General features: G+C 39.6%; 1 protein-coding gene across 5 annotated transcripts in view; it reads right to left on the minus strand.

The window, feature by feature from the left end:
- LOC124146021 (glutamate receptor ionotropic, kainate 2-like) overlaps positions 1-16,449 on the minus strand; it is an 82,520-nt gene that overhangs the window by 18,035 nt on the left and 48,036 nt on the right. For all 5 annotated transcript variants that reach the window (XM_046516056.2, XM_046516060.2, XM_046516057.2 and 2 more), the window contains exons 3-7: positions 10,697-10,837; positions 9,584-9,823; positions 8,647-8,858; positions 5,034-5,090; positions 2,381-2,608 (exon numbers count right to left, since the gene is read on the minus strand). In XM_046516056.2, coding sequence (XP_046372012.1) covers positions 2,381-2,608; positions 5,034-5,090; positions 8,647-8,858; positions 9,584-9,823; positions 10,697-10,837 — 878 coding nt within the window. The remainder of the gene's footprint in view (positions 1-2,380; positions 2,609-5,033; positions 5,091-8,646; positions 8,859-9,583; positions 9,824-10,696; positions 10,838-16,449) is intronic.

Here is a 16,449-nt window from a genome sequence, read left to right on the forward strand (position 1 = left end):
TGAGTGTGTGTGAGTGTGTGTGTGAGTGTGTGTGTGTGTGAGTGAGTGAGTGAGTGTGTGTGTGAGTGTGTGTGTGAGTGTGTGTTTGTGTGTGTGTTTGTGTGTGTGTGTGTTTGTGTGTGTGTGTGTGTGTGTGTGTGTTTTATTTCAATGTATATTAAGACAGATTTTAATCTTGTTTTCGGAAAGATTTTAGATTCAACAAGTAATGTTCCTTTCTAAAGGATAATAAGTATCAAAGGCTATTTCCTTTACTAAACTGAAGAGCCAAAGAAAGAATAAACTAAGAACCAATCGCCGACATTGCGACCCCCATGTTCCTTGTGACGTCATGTGCACGTCACCTGTTGTGAGATACTTATTGATATGATGCATGTAGTATAAGCTATGATACCCGTATCGAATACATAACAATAGAATAACCATGACGTCCTTGTCACATTTTAGCCACCATCAAACATGGATATATTCTTTCTTTAGCCCGGCAGTCTTCGTGGTGTGAGACGCTCCTGTGCTACTAGCCCGACAACATATTCTTGGTTGAATGACGGACTGTTAATTTGACCTAAAAATAGTATTTTACTGACAACTTGTTTTGGGCAATATATTCTCATGCCAATTTTATTTAGATATGTCATGCTGTATTTACAAGTATATATTTTATATTATCACTATTATATGTCGCAAGCTCCGAGGTTCGTTCAATTTTGGCCCTTTGAAGAAGGTTCATACTCAAGTGAACTCACACAAAGAGAAAGTCAGTTCTTAAATATATGCATATTTCATGCATATTTGATTAGTGATACTTATAATGGTTTATCAGTTACGGGAACACTTTCAACGTTACAAGTCGCCGAAACATTGCAAACTTCAGGTCCAAAACACAACTATGATACCCGTATCAAATACATCATCAATAACCATATTTTGTTGCTTTCATTTTTAGCCACCATCAAACATCGGTGTATACAAACTTTACACAGTAGTGTATATATGGGGGTGTATGGCAGTTTCGTTATTTTCAACATACTGGAATGTGTAACAGAAATACGGACGGAATAACAGAGCTAAGTTCCTTGAACTACACACACCCCTTTGACTATTAATAACCCTTGAACTAAGTATACGTATTGAATTGATTATATGTCTGGAACTGAGTATATCCCTCGAACTAAGTATAAAATAATACCCCTTTAATTGATTATTGGGCTTAAACAATGCATACTCCCGGGACTGATCGTATTCTTTAAACAATGCAAAGGCCCAACGTTCTTGAAATCTGTATATCAGTTCAACTGAGAATAGTTTCTGTCCTATGTATGTAGTTCCTGAAATATGAATATCCCTTTAACTGATTATTGTTCTTGAAATACGTATGTAGTTTCTGAAATATGTATGTAGTTCCTGAAATATGTACATCCCTTGAACTGATTATCGTTCTTAAACTATGTATATCCTTTGAAAAGATTATTGTTCTTGGAGTCTGTGTGTAGTTCCTGAAATATGTACATCCCTTGAACTTAATATCGTTCTTAAACTATGTATATCCTTTGAAAAGATTATTGTTCTTGAAGTCTGTGTGTAGTTCCTGAAATATGTACATCCCTTGAACTGAATATCGTTCTTAAACTATGTATATCCTTTGAAAAGATTATTGTTCTTGAAGTCGTCTGTGTGTAGTTCCTGAAATATGTACATCCCTTGAACTGAATATCGTTCTTAAACTATGTATATCCTTTGAAAAGATTATTGTTCTTGGAGTCTGTGTGTAGTTCTTGAAATATGTACATCCCTTGAACTGAATATCGTTCTTAAACTATGTATATCCTTTGAAAAGATTATTGTTCTGAAGTCTGTGTGTAGTTCCTGAAATATGTACATCCCTTGAACTGAATATCGTTCTTAAACTATGTATATCCTTTGAAAAGATTATTGTTCTTGAAGTCTGTGGGTTGTTCCTGAAATATGTACATCCCTTGAACTGAATATCGTTCTTAAACTATGTATATCCTTTGAAAAGATTATTGTTCTTGAAGTCTCTGTATATATCCATATATTCCATATCCCTGGAATTCATTATCTCCTCTAACAGATACCATCGAAGCATGCGCATTCCAATTCCGTGAACAAGTGCCCTGTATTTGGGTATGTTTGTGACGGGTGACACCGATGGAACAGGATATTACGCTCACCTTTTCGCGAACAGTTGATGTCATCAATAGCTGATGTTGATTGGTGGTAAAGGTTTTGTGGGGGATATTTAAACGTGTTAAACTCTGAGAATTATATATCCACCTGTAAAGAGTCGAACACGCATGTGAAATATGAAATATGTATCGACACAGGACAACAGGAACAGAAGAATGACAACGTGACTCACACTCTTGATGTTCTGCAGGAGAGTGTCCTTTGTCTGGATGCTGGACGCTATAAGCAGCTGAACGGCGTCATGGGCGAGGGCGTACTCCAGCTTCCTCTTGTTGTTGTGGCTGTTGCTGTTGAGGTGGGTGATGTCGTTGATGGTGGAGTTATAAGGCACCAAGGAGAACACAGTAAAGTTGACGGCGATGTCCCGATAAGGCTCGAACAGGCTGCCGAGAGCGTCGCCCTAGGGTACACAACAAAATATTGACACCCAAGAACATTGCTATAGTTTTATAATATAATGTTATTAATGAATATACATGATGGTACAAACAAACAGCAAATACACACTTGTTTTGGGGGATTTGTTTTTGTGTTTCCAGGGGATTCATGTGTGTTCGGAACTCACCAGTGACGAAACCTGAATTCTTAAAAATAATTAGTTTTCGAACACAGACTTATTCTAGTTTATACTGGCGGCCAATTGACGAAGCTGTCTTGATGCAAAGATTGTCGTGAAGGTGTGGAAGAGCAAAAGCATCCTAGCTAATACAATTCTCGAAGCTGTTTTAGCATTAAGTTTACGACCCAAATAAAGACAGGGCCTCAGGTGAGACGGAGGACAACACGAGCTGTGTTGAAAAAAATGATTCAGAAGTAAAGGTCTACTGTATCATTTCTGACTGCAAAACCGAGTGTTTTCCACTTGCACTTTCAAACACCAACAACAGGTCCTAAAACACAAGCCATAAACATCACATTTACCGATTAGGACTTGTGCCTTAAGAGTGAGCCGATATCAGACGATAGCACAGTTATGCCATACAAAATGTTATTAACCTACTACACAGAACATACACGTATTCCTTCGTGTGTCCTTTGGAGTGGAGATATCACAATGGTCTAATACATAGGGTTCTAGTGACGTGGGTTTAAGGGCACTTTCAACAGTATTCAAGTTATATGGCGGCGTGTCAGCGTAATTTTGGAGGAAAACCCGAAGTGACCTTCACCACTTTGGTGAAACCCACGATCACGAATATGGTGCTGACAAACCTAGAAACATCATCAGGGCGAAACGGGATTTAAATCCATCATCACTGGTTTCTGTCGTTTCCAAGGGATGCAAATCTGCACAGCGAATTGCGGCGCCTTAGAAGACTGGGCCACCCATGTCCCCTACAGTTTATGAGCATGTCCACGAAGACCAGATTAACTGATAAACCGCATGCATACACTAAAGTTTTAGTGTGTACACGTCTGTTCTCCGGTAAGGAAAATGGTACATTTTCTTCTTCAGGGAGTCATATATTTGATATAATACCCATCAGGTTAAAGGATCTTTCAGTCCTGCTAAATATTTACAGGTCATCGTCATATAGATATTATATGATAACATTCAGCTATTGTTCAAATGGCAATATCACAATAGCACTTGGAGCGACCTGCTTGGGAGGTGTCTTCAGATCTTAACCTTGAGAAGTATCTTCATAATCAGCCAAATCAGAGCCAAGGCTTCTAAATTCTCGGACCGATTGAGCTCAGCATTTAGATCCCCATGGCTGATGTCTGTATCTTTAAAACGAACTTTATCGGCTTGTTCAAAGCTTCTTTATTTTTTATCGTTATGGATATGTTATTCACCCTGTCGTATTGTGGCGCTATGGCATCTACAACCAAGAGATATACCTTGAAAGGAATATTTGTGTTCTGCGTTTGGTAAAATTTCGGAATAAAGGTGTTGAATAAACGAAGCCGAATATCTTGGGCAGGTGGGCGGATACGGCAGTGATGTCACACGGAAGTTAACACTGTTGTAAATTTTTGGTAATTTCTTTGAGGTCAAACTTATTAACTCGGCATCCAGCGGGTACATGTTCTTTGATCTTATCTAGTCAACATTGTCATCATCACCTTGATATCCACAGATATGTCGTAAACCTTTTAAATTTGTTGTAGGGTCACATTTGTTATGAGTAGTACGCAGTGCGTCGAATGACGTCACTCATGGCCGTTGTGTTATGTATAAATACGCCCCTGCGATCATGAGAATAGACAAAACGCATCGATTCTATGCCTGTTAGTTCCCATTTGTCTCACAACTCATTGTGTCAAAGCGTATCTAACTCGCTTTCAATAAATGGTATCTGACAGATAATCGTGTATTAATCTCTCCATATCCGCGGGTATGGCCACATGTCAAAGACTGATAGATTGCATAAAACACATTGAACTAACATCCCTTCAAGACTTATTGATAGTCACTTCTATCGTCGTAACTTAGTTTATTTCGGACATATTGTAAGTTGCAGCTGTGTTTATTGAACGAATGAAAAGTGCGTCGCTAAATGGGCAACGCCATATATAACTGGCTAAACCCAGAAGGGGACACTGGTGGCCCAGCCGTCTAAAGCGCTGCAGTTCGCTATTCAGAGTTGCATGCCTTAGGTGTACCAGAAACCTCTGATACCAGGTTCAAATCTCAGATTTCTAGGTTTGTCAGCACAAGGCTCGGGCGTTAAACCACAATAGTAAACGTCTAAGGCTTGCATCACTTCGGGCTTTTCTCCCACATCAAGCTGACACGTCGTGATAAATCTGAAATTATGTCCAAAACGGCGTTAAATCCAACTCACTCACTCAGAAGTGACAGGCGCAGATATACGTACCGGGTCGTAGAAGCCCCATTCATACGGAGGCGTTGACAGCATGGCAAGGTTGCGTGCCTGGGAAATAAGCATGTTGAAGATTAGCAAACGTCATTATCACAGCGGAACAGGTCATATATAAGAGGGAGAGCTCAAAGTGCAAGGAATTAGGGTAATAATTACATCGCTTAAAGACACCTTATTATTCTATTATGTTAATAAACGCATATAAACAACATCGCACTCCGTCATTACGTATTTAAGATTTGAGTTAAGTGACATGCTCACGTACTCATTGTTCATTGTAATTAATATATTTTTACAGTACAAATAATAATTACTGTCCCTATTGTGGTAATTACTTGAAACGAACTTGATGATTGATATGTTATGAATTTGGTGGTCACTAATTAAACTGGGATTAAGCACTGACAGCGCAGACTGTTAAACGATGCACCGTCTATTATATCAAGTAAAATGTCCTGTGTTCCCATGTATATTAACTCATGTGCTGAAGTGTCAATCCAATGATAGTGACTGGGGGAATGGGGTATTTTAGGTGTAATAACTCATTTAGTAGTTATCGATGCGAAGGTTCTCAGCATTTCACAACGATATCTCAGGCCAAAATACCTGCAATGATATGAATTCTTTACTTCAGGTGGGATATTGCAGCTTAACATTATGATGAGAACTTAGTTTAGCTAAAGACTGATCAAAGATGTTCAAATACATTGGGATTAAGTCCAGTTCTTTCTTTCTTTCTCCCTTGTCAGGACATTATTTACCTCCCTGTTGCTGGAGGTCACTCAAGGTGAGCAAATTCAAATATATAGTACTTTGGCAACTCTAGATTTCTTCAGTGTTAGAAAATGAAGCGATTCTTTGGGCTGCTTTCTAATACATATGAAAATACAATTATCAAACAATGTTCGCCCCTGAAGATCTGGTCTGTAACTGATCTTTGGTAACCCATGCTGGGCGACTGACGGGATCGGGTGGTCAGACTCGCTGACGTGGTTGATCGTACCCCCGTAGATCGATACTCATGACATCAATCATTGGTATCTGGTACACACTCAGTTATTTACAGACAGCCGTCATATAGCTGGGCCTGGAGCTGGAGTGCGGTTTTTAAACAACAAAAATGCAAACTAACAAATAATACCGAGTGTTAGACTAAGTCTTGGTTCAGAAATTCAGGCCGAACTCTGAATCGCTGCTCTGACCTAATGACCTAATGACCTAATGACCTAAATCATTCATGTCTCGTCCTCTTACATCACAATAATAATTTCTACACGAGTAGAGAAAGTGGAAGATGGTTTTATTTAAATACGAATTACACGATCCAGCGTCGGTAAAATAGCACACGTCTGAAAGCCAAGTCCTTATAAGACATTTTTATGTGATAATTTCTTGATTTTCAAAGCACCGGAATAGCTTCCATAAACTTTCCGTCAGAGTAGACACATTGACTGACTTAAATGAAGACGGGCCGGGGTCCCAAAGTCGACCACGATTCGTTCTGACTGATGAGGCCAGACAAAGATGCCGACTTAAATCGATTGAGTGTATGAAACATAGTGTTACGATAAGGATGCATAACCTTGTACTGTGTAGATGAGGGCACAACTCGAGGTGCACTTCAATTTTGGTGGCATTTTACATTTTCTATATTTCTTTCATCTGCATTTTATTGACTTGCCTGTGCATGTGTTTGTGACGGGTGTCACATGTGGAGAGGATGCGCTCACTTTTTCGCGAACACCTGTTATCATCACTAATTGATAGCGATTAAGAAATTCATGATAAATTTATGGTAATAATTATTGACACCCCTATACTATGGCGCCTGTGTGTAAGGTTGACAATACTTATGGACATATATTTTTCGGAATCGTGTGACGGAGTCTTATTTCTTATGATTATGGAACTGGTTATATCGCGAGGTTTTTCATTCAGTTCACACTGTTTGCATATATGCAGTGTAGATTCGATTGTTTCTGGGTGGTAATATAAACTCAAAGCAGCATGGGTGCAATCATCTAGAGCCAAGTGTGACACATTTCCATCTGAATGTGGTTATTTGAAAATTGATACATGCTATTCAAAGGACGTTCCTAACCTTAAAAGATACACCTACAGTGAAACCGGATGCTACTGTTGCCAGTGTAATCGTCCGGATGTACAAATGTCCAGATTGAAGAACCGTGGATATAAGCTGTATGTAAACATTTCTATATTAATCTTCAGGATTACAGGAATACGGGTCCGGATTATCGAGGGTTCAGTGTTTATCCGATGTATTGCAATGGGTATGTCTAGATACTGTAAGTGAAAATAATGGCGTTTCTAAAGTACGCCATTGATAAGATATGCATTGGAATATTCCAGAGAATCGTTCTTTGAGAAGAAACAGGCAATGAGGGTCGGTATCAGTCAGCTCCTTGCGTGCTAAAGGTGTGGGGAATATCTGTGTGAAAGCAAGCAGATTCTTCAGCTATATCTTTCCGATAAACTACAGCCACAGAAAAAGGTTTGAATCTTTTGAATTATTTAAAAAAATTATTGTTTTCTTTTGATAAAAAGTTGGAATTGAATCAACCTGGAATCCTGCCACACAATAAATCACTGGGTCTGGTTAATGTTGGAAAACGATTATTAAATGATGGTTAAAAACTTGAAGTGCGTGAATCCAGAACATGTTATTTTCGAAGTTGTCCACACAACGAGGGGAATTATATGGACTTTGTTTAAGAGCAGTCTTAGTCTTTCCTCGTGAGTATCAGTACTATTTGATCTCGGGCCATTTACAAAGGGCTCACCGTCTTCACGACTGGGGATTTAACCAGCATGAAAACAGTCCTTTCTTTTTTATAGGGAAAGTCTATAATCGCCCATCTTGTATTTAGGTTAGGAGCTAACTGGTTGATAGTATTCCAATACGCGCTGTGCTCAACACTCCTCTTATACTTGATTCACAGACCGACTTTAATGTAGTTTGTTCCAGAAAGGGATTATTAGCTCAAGATAAAGACTATTCCAATCAGGTTGATTCTATTGACACAGTTACCTATTTCTGCCTTGGGTGAAACCTTAAGAATGTATGCACTACTGTTCAAAAGAAACCTCCCGTCGATTTCACATCACGGTGTTGGTATCGCGATCTTAAGAACCTTTCAGATAACTCGAGTGTCGAGATAAGAGTGTATATAGGAGTCGTATGTGTTTAATGAATGATAATAAACAAACATAATCGTATAGTTAAGGCAACGATGTATACAAGCCGTTTCCTTTTTCACAGAGAGAGGGTTCGTGGTCGCTCTTCAAGCATACATCATTACTCGCAAATCTATGGTCACGGTTTTAACTCAAACTCTTTCAAACTATTTGAGATTAGTGAGTGAATGTTGCTGAACGCCGCAGTGAGCAATGCTCAAGCTTAATGACGGCGATCTGTGAAGAGTCTGAACCAGACAAACCTTTGGTTGATATTGTGAGCACCGTCGTGGTACAAAGTCAGCTAGCGTGACCACCTGATCCATGTAATCGCCTCTTGCGACAAGCATATACTGGCTGGGAATGCACTCTAAAGTAAGTGTTATACTGAGAAAAAAGCATGAAGATCTACCTCTCCGAGCAGAAACTCTGTGTAGAGTTTCCCGCATATGACTATGGAGTGTTCTACCAGGACTTTCCGCATCTGTACAAGTGCCTCTCTTGCTTTATTCCTCATGATAAGGTGTGTGTCACGAGTTTTATTCCGCTTTCCCTGGTCTGGGAGGCGCCATGCCTTGACAGACAGAGAGTGGTTTGTCATCAGTCGTTCCAGAACCGCCAAACCTGTAACGGGAGTTAAATAAAAAACATGAAATTCAATGATTTAGTTCAACGTTGTCGTGTAATGAAGGCGAACATAGAGATATTGATATACGAACTTACGGCATCGACCATGGTGATGGGATGGCCCAGTGGTTAAAGCGTTCGCTCGTCAACATGAAACCCAGGTTCGATATTTGCAATGTAGGACGTACATATGCATGTCCCTGCCGTGATATTGCTTGAATAAACTCACTAGCTGACTTACTCAGATCGACTGATCAGATGACCACATCAATAACACTGTTAGCGGCGTAGAACCATACTCACTCACTCACGTGGGCAGTGGAAGAGCGGTTCTTTGAGAAATGGCACAACATGTCTAAGATATATCCCCACTGCTGTGCCCAAATGAACATAAACCGCACGTGTAAACCATGAGCTTTGGTCACACATCTCCATATCAGAGCGGACGTATAGATCTGAGAAGACGTTTTAGTGGTCCCCGAACCCTTCCCCGACTTTCCCCCACGGATTGATAATCAGTGTCTTTGTTGCTTCGTAGATTAAAGCCATTAACTTAATGGGCGGCGGGGTAGTCCAGTGGTTAAAGTGTTTGCTCGTCACGCCGAAGGCCAGGGTTCAAATCCTCACATGGGTACATTTTATAAATCCCATTTCTTGTGCCCACCGTAATGTAGCTGAAATATTGCATTTAATCAATGATCATGACCGTATTCATTACCCACCTTTATCATCATCATAGAAGACACTTATTTTTTTCCAGCTCTGTTTTTGTGCAAATTCTAGCAAGGCCTGACAGAAGTCCTCTAGTTCCGGTATGAGCTGGACGGTGTATTTCAGCGTATCCTTGGTTACAGGAGACGTGGCAAGGTAAGGAATCTTCCGTTCCTCGGCTGCCAAGGCAACGCCGTTGTCATAGGGGCCGATAATGGCGTCGATGGACAAGTGTTGTATTTTTCGATGAACTGAAATAGTTGGAACTTATTACTTATCATTATATCACTATGACGACTACAGTAATTTGAACAATAATATTTATATAGCGAACATAATAGTGTGATCTTTCAAAATGAGAGGTGAATGTATGCATCAATTTCATTTAAGACAAAGGAAGATAGGTTTACAGTTCGGGTTGCATAACAAATTTGAAATTCTTAGTAACACAAATCCTATATCATAAGAAACCTCTTCTAAAAGCAGAGTCGATTGTACGATTCTGACTACATTATAAGCACGTGTTTATGAATCACTATCAAATAGTGATAAGACCAGGTGACTACATCATAAGTACGTAATTATGAATCACTATCAAATAGTGATGATACCAGGTGACTACATCAAAAGCACGTAATTATGAATCACTATTAAATAGTGATGATACCAGGTGACTACATCATAAGCACCTGTTTATGAATCACTATCAAAAAATGATGATACCTGGTGACTAACTACATCCCAAGCACGTGTTTATGAATCTCTTTCAAATAGTGATGATACCAGGTGACTACATCATAAGCACCTGTTTATGAATCACTATCAAATGGTGATGATACTTAAATAGTGATGATACCAGGTGACTACATCATAAGCACGTGTTTCTGAATCTCTATCAAATAGTGATGATACCAGGTAGTAACCGTTGCAACACACATTTTTACGGAAAAAATATCTCTGGGCATTTTGAGTGTCCTTAAAAATAATGTAAAGTTATTTTTTGCTCCTCCTTTCAGAGAAAAATACTGTGAACGAAAACTCTCCTCCCCCGAAAAAACTATCGGTCCCTTTGTTTTGATCTGTGTGAAATGCCCCTTAATATGTTTATCAGCAGGACAGCCTACCGTCTACCATCCGTGTGTAGGTGCTCTGATCCTCTTTGCCGTAGATGTCGTAAAACCTCAGATTGGTGATGTTGTAGTTGATGACGTTGGTAACACCGCGAGATGAGTTGGCCACCACTTCCCGCCATGATGGCAGCACACCTGAACATATAAGAACATCACGTTTAATGTTTCATGTGGTATCCCAGAAGTGCTTTTTTTTTAATTTGATGTAATCATACCGATGACCGTTTTAGTATGGCAGCTACATCAATATCGGTATGACATGTTAGGTGATTCGTTTAACAGTTTCTCTGGTCATATTGTTGCCATGTTGCCAGTTAGTTGCCATGATATGTTTTTATTCACGCAGTTTGTAAGGTTATATCTTGAGTTAACTGCTATAGTAATTATTTGTTCAGACAATTTGTAAGGTAATATCTTGAGTCAACTGCCATGGTATATACATTTTTATTCATATTCAATTTCTAAAGTTTTATCAAGTGTCATTTGTCATGATAATTATATTATATTCACACAATTCTAAAGTTATATAAAGAGTCAATTGCCGTGATAATTATATTTTTATTTATACAATTTCTAAAGTTTTATCAAGAGTCATTTGTCATGATAATTTTATCATGTTCACACAATTCTACGGTTATATACAGAGTCAATTGCCATGCTAATTATATTTTTATTCATACATTGTCTAAGGTTATATGATGATAACTGATTCATTCAAACAGCTTCTCAATTTACACCATGATCTGATTGTCATAATTCTTAACTATTTCTACCCGTCTGTAAACATTCCTTCAACAGCGATTCAGTTCAAGTAGGCATACCATGAGTTGTGCGGAAGGATGTTTTCTCAGTCAATATGTGCATGCCCATCCAAGCCTACAATACGTGTATTTGCGTGGATATCAGTTCATGACAATGTGTTTCAGCCTACGTGTTCAGACAGACATATTATAGCACGGGGTTCCTGTTTCACCCCTCCAGCCAATATAATGTAATTTTACTATAGTCTGTTTTTCTCATTTGCCCCAGGGAATGGAACTAATGACAAGCATCAGGTTATCAGGTCAGGGAGGTTGCTTCGTCTACTGATCACTTCTCTCGTTCACTTCCGGTATGAAGACATATACATCTTAGGGCACGGGTGGCCCAGTCGTCTAAGGATAAACTGAGGATACTTTTGCCACTATATTTTTCATAATATTTGCTGACGTAAACAAATTGCCAATAATATCTTAATTATTAGGGAAACTGATATTTTTTTTCTATCAGAACGTGCAAGCAAACAGAAATACTGAGACTCTAAGTTCTACTGTATACAGGGGCGCGGGCGGTCCAGTCGTCTAAGGCGCCGCGATTCGCTGTGCAGAGCTGTGTCCGTTGGGCGCGTCAGAAACCTATGTATGTGGGTTAGAATCCCGGTTCGCCCAGATTATGTTTCTAGGTTTGTCAGCACCAAACCCATGCCCGTGGGTTTCACCGAAGTGGTAAACGTCTGAGACCTGCATCACTTCGGGCTTTCCTCCCACATTAGTGAGTGAGTATGGTTTTACGCCGCTTTTTAGCAATATTCCAATCTTTTTAGCAATATTTAGCCTAGTGGTTAAAGCGTTCGCTCGTCACGCCGAAGACCCGGGATCGATTCCCGACATTGGTACAATGTGTGAAGGCCATTTCGGGTGTCCCCCGTCGTGATATTGCGGGAATATTGCTAAAAGCGGCGTCAAACTATACTCACTCACTCACTCTGATTGTAATGACCTGTCCGTCTGTCCGCTCGCTCGTTCGTTCGTTCGTTCGTTATTTCGTTCGTTCCTTCCTTCCTTCGTTCGTAGCTAATCAATCAGAACTAATCTAATTTAGTCTAATTTAATCTGCCGGTCAAAAGAAAGTATACACTTGAAGAATGACACCCAAACGCCCTACCTCATAGATCACAATTAAATAAACATTTCTTGTATGTTTCCTTTTTAGCCTCCATCTCATGGGTGTATACTGTCTTTTGCCCGGCAGTGTATTTACAAAGTTTGTCTTACTTCGACACACTGTGAACACTTTCTGCACTTTCATAATAGTTTTATTTCTCCATTGATTTCCTGCATCCACCAAAGCATGTAACACGTTCCTGTTAGCTATTATACAGAGACTATCAATATATTTACCACGTGTGGCCAATATCAAACCAAGGGCCTGTCGTACGCCTACATTTTATATATACTGAATAAAAAATTCTAGGGATCATGAATACTTTTGGGGATATTTTTTTTGTGAAATGGTGTGTTCAGGTATCACTACAAAAAAAACCATCCCCCAAATATTCATGATGCCTACCTTTTTCTGATCGGTATATATGGAACACAAGTATCTTATCATTATATGATGTGGTATACAAGGAAGAATGTTAGTATAAAGAAGAAATATCGGAGAGCTTTCGCACATATGTTTCAGGTAAAAGTACCTTTCCTGATGAGCATTGCACCTGACGTCGAGATCACTTCACTCAATCCGTTTTCGTTTTATCGAATTCCCACCCACATTTCAGTATTACCCGGCAACGACTTGCCACATTGAGGTCAAGAAAACAAGCGCACAGTGCTGCGTGGTACCAAAGACACGATGGTTGGGGATGTTGTTATTTCAATCAAACGATGACGTCATGGAAGCAAGGTGAACGTACAATGCCAGACACAATCACTGCAGCAATAACCTTCGGATTAATACCAGGCGAGTCACTGGTGATTGCTGGTTTTATGATAACCCTGCAAGGAGACAAGCCTTGGACAAATTGGCAGTCCTCGCAAGTTCGTTTCACGTCATTCGAAATTCACTTTTTATGCTAACCGAAATGGTATGATACATATCAAGCATGTAATTGTCATCCAAATTACAGAGACATTTATCAGTTAAACACTCAATTCGACGTCTAAACCTAGACTGATTTCCTCTTGGAGCTGTTGTAGAATTATGCTCCGTTTGATCGCTTCAGGAACTTGCAAATCTCTTCAAACCCGACCAACCCTGGAAATGCACTGGAGAGGATATAAACATGTCTGATCACGCAAAACTAAAACCTTCTTGAATTAACGCAGTATGCGACCAATCCCAATATAACAATGTAATTCAATGATAACATATAATATTTTGCGACGTCGGTAAATGCAAAACGCGGCTTTCAAATACATGAATCAGGCGATCATTATCTCGAGCGTACACTGCAAACATCCTGAAAGTCTTTGCCTGACCATTCCACAGAATATGTGCGCAATATGTCTCTGACCTGTTGCATGGCAACTCCTTTCTTATACTACACCAGTACTGTTATGAGGTAGCGCATGGGCGTTTGTAAGGGACGGGACATAAAGATATTCACGATAAGCGTACAGGATGTGAAATGTCAGGACGATTTTCCTCGAAAGCAAATCGGTTAATAGGAAAGGGTAAATGTGGTGCGTTATAACACATATAATGTATTCACGGACAGTGAGTAAAACAAAATACCCACTACATCAGGAAAACATCCGTGTTGGAGAATGGTTGATAAGTTCATTTCATACAAACCTCTCTCTTGCTGAGCTGCAACAGCTAGTTATTACATAATCCGCCAGGAATAGTTACATTATTCATTGCAACAAGCTGAGACAGTATCACTGTACATTAATATGAACTGCCAATTACCAACATTATCGAGTTAATATACATATGTACATATTGATTAATATATTATACAATGTATGTAGGGGCAAGTGACGTGAAAGGCAAGGATATCGGTGCAATTATTTTCAGTAGTTCTCACTGAGCATTCTAGTTTCTGCTTCTGGCCGATTGCCTAATTAAAGCGAATTGTTCCACTGAGGTGCGAAACAACGTGAGGTCATTGTCGCATTGTCGCAAATGATTATAGATGTCATCCATTTTTTATGATGTCAGTCGGTTTTATGTAACGTCGTCCCAACAATAGATGGACCATGCGGTGTCGTGGTGTATGGTGGTCGTAATGGTTACCACGCCATCAGGTCTGGTAGTCACGACTGGGGCTGGGAGTTTGTTATAGAGTTAGAATATTTTTCGGCCATTTTTTGAGAAACAAAAATTAAAAAGAGCGAACATTTCCGAATTAAAAAAGTAAATTAAATGTTTATAGAGTTCAACCGTTGTTGTTTACTCCAAAAAATAGTTTTGTTGATAAAAATCATTTCGTGAAAGGAGACATTGGACCCCTGAATTCCGCAAGCTCGTTACCTGTATCTCTACGTCAGTTATCTTCACACAGTCGACATCAGTCATTTGCACCCACTCAATCACGTGTGTGTTTGCCACACGTATGTATCTAAGGTGAACACAGCCCTCACATTGCCAGAACACTCGTGCAGCCTTTCAAGATGAACACATTGCCAGAAGACGCAACACCAGGCATTACACCATACACCATATAACGAGGTTTGTTACACCATACACCATATAACGAGGCTTGTTACAGCAAACACCATATAACGAACTACGTGAAGCAAAAGGTCAATGACCTGTTCTCGAAACTTCGTGGTTTATCTCTCCTAAGATGATGATTAAACGGCTGAGTTACACCGAGGTATGGCAACTGCCCTCTTCGCGCCACGGCAACCTCAATTGGGTGGTTCAGGGGGAGGTTATCTCTACATCATCACCACGGAACTGCCGCTGCTACATCTCCAGCACTGTGCAACCCACGGGCACGGGAGTGAGGGAGATAGTGAGATGGGTCTAATGCCGTTTTGATCGACTAGTATTGCTAGAGTATGTGTCAAATCGGATCACAACAGTGCCAATTGTATCATAACGGTGTCAAATCGTGTCATAACGGTGTTAAACGTATCATAACGGTATCAGATCGTTTCATAACGGTGTCAAATCGTGTCATAACGGTGTTAAATCGTGTCATAATGGTGTTAAATCGTGTCATAACGGTGTCAGATCGTTTCATACGGTTTCAAATTGTATCATAACGGTGATCAATTGTTTCATAACGGTGTCAAATCGTATCTTCACAGTGTCACATTGTATCATAACGGTGTAAAATCGTATCATATCGATGTCATACTGTGTTCACAAGTATATACAATGCGTCCAAACGTATCATAGCGGTGTCAAATTGCAAAAAATGTGCCAACTAGTATCACAACGATCTGAAAATGCATCACAACTGTGTCAAGTCGTTGAAGTGACACGGTCGCAACCTGTCTATTACCATAGACGATGAGTAAGAACAGAAATTATGACATTGTCAGGTTTAGTGTCATTGACAACTGCGGTAGTTGCGCAACAGTTATATCCGTTCTCACTCTCCTGCTGGCTTCAGAGGAACTGACATTACCAGATCATTGATCTGCCAGGTCGTTGTCTCATGACATACTACATAAGTCCAACATTTACATCATTCTACCTATGTGAAGAACTTAACTTACTGAAACATAACGACATTGCTGGTTGATAACGGATAGAAAGAACTGGTCACCTTCTACAAATTAAAAACGTCAGGATCTAACGCGCTAAGACTAAATTTCTTAAAATGATTCTTTTTCTCCCGGTTGGACAAGATACCAAATAGCGTTCAAAGTCGTTCATTTAATACAGGCTGTAGTTGCTACAGGGATATTTAAGGTGCTGAGAGTGACAATATGCCGTTCATAGACGCAATATAGTTTACAATAAGTTGCCTAAATAAGACAACTTAATACGAAACAAACAAACAAACAAACACGGAAGAACACCGAGGA

The sequence above is a fragment of the Haliotis rufescens genome, unplaced genomic scaffold (genome assembly GCF_023055435.1).
Source record: "Haliotis rufescens isolate VD_foot unplaced genomic scaffold, xgHalRufe1.0.p SCAF_7, whole genome shotgun sequence".
Taxonomy (NCBI): Eukaryota; Metazoa; Mollusca; class Gastropoda; order Lepetellida; family Haliotidae; genus Haliotis; species Haliotis rufescens.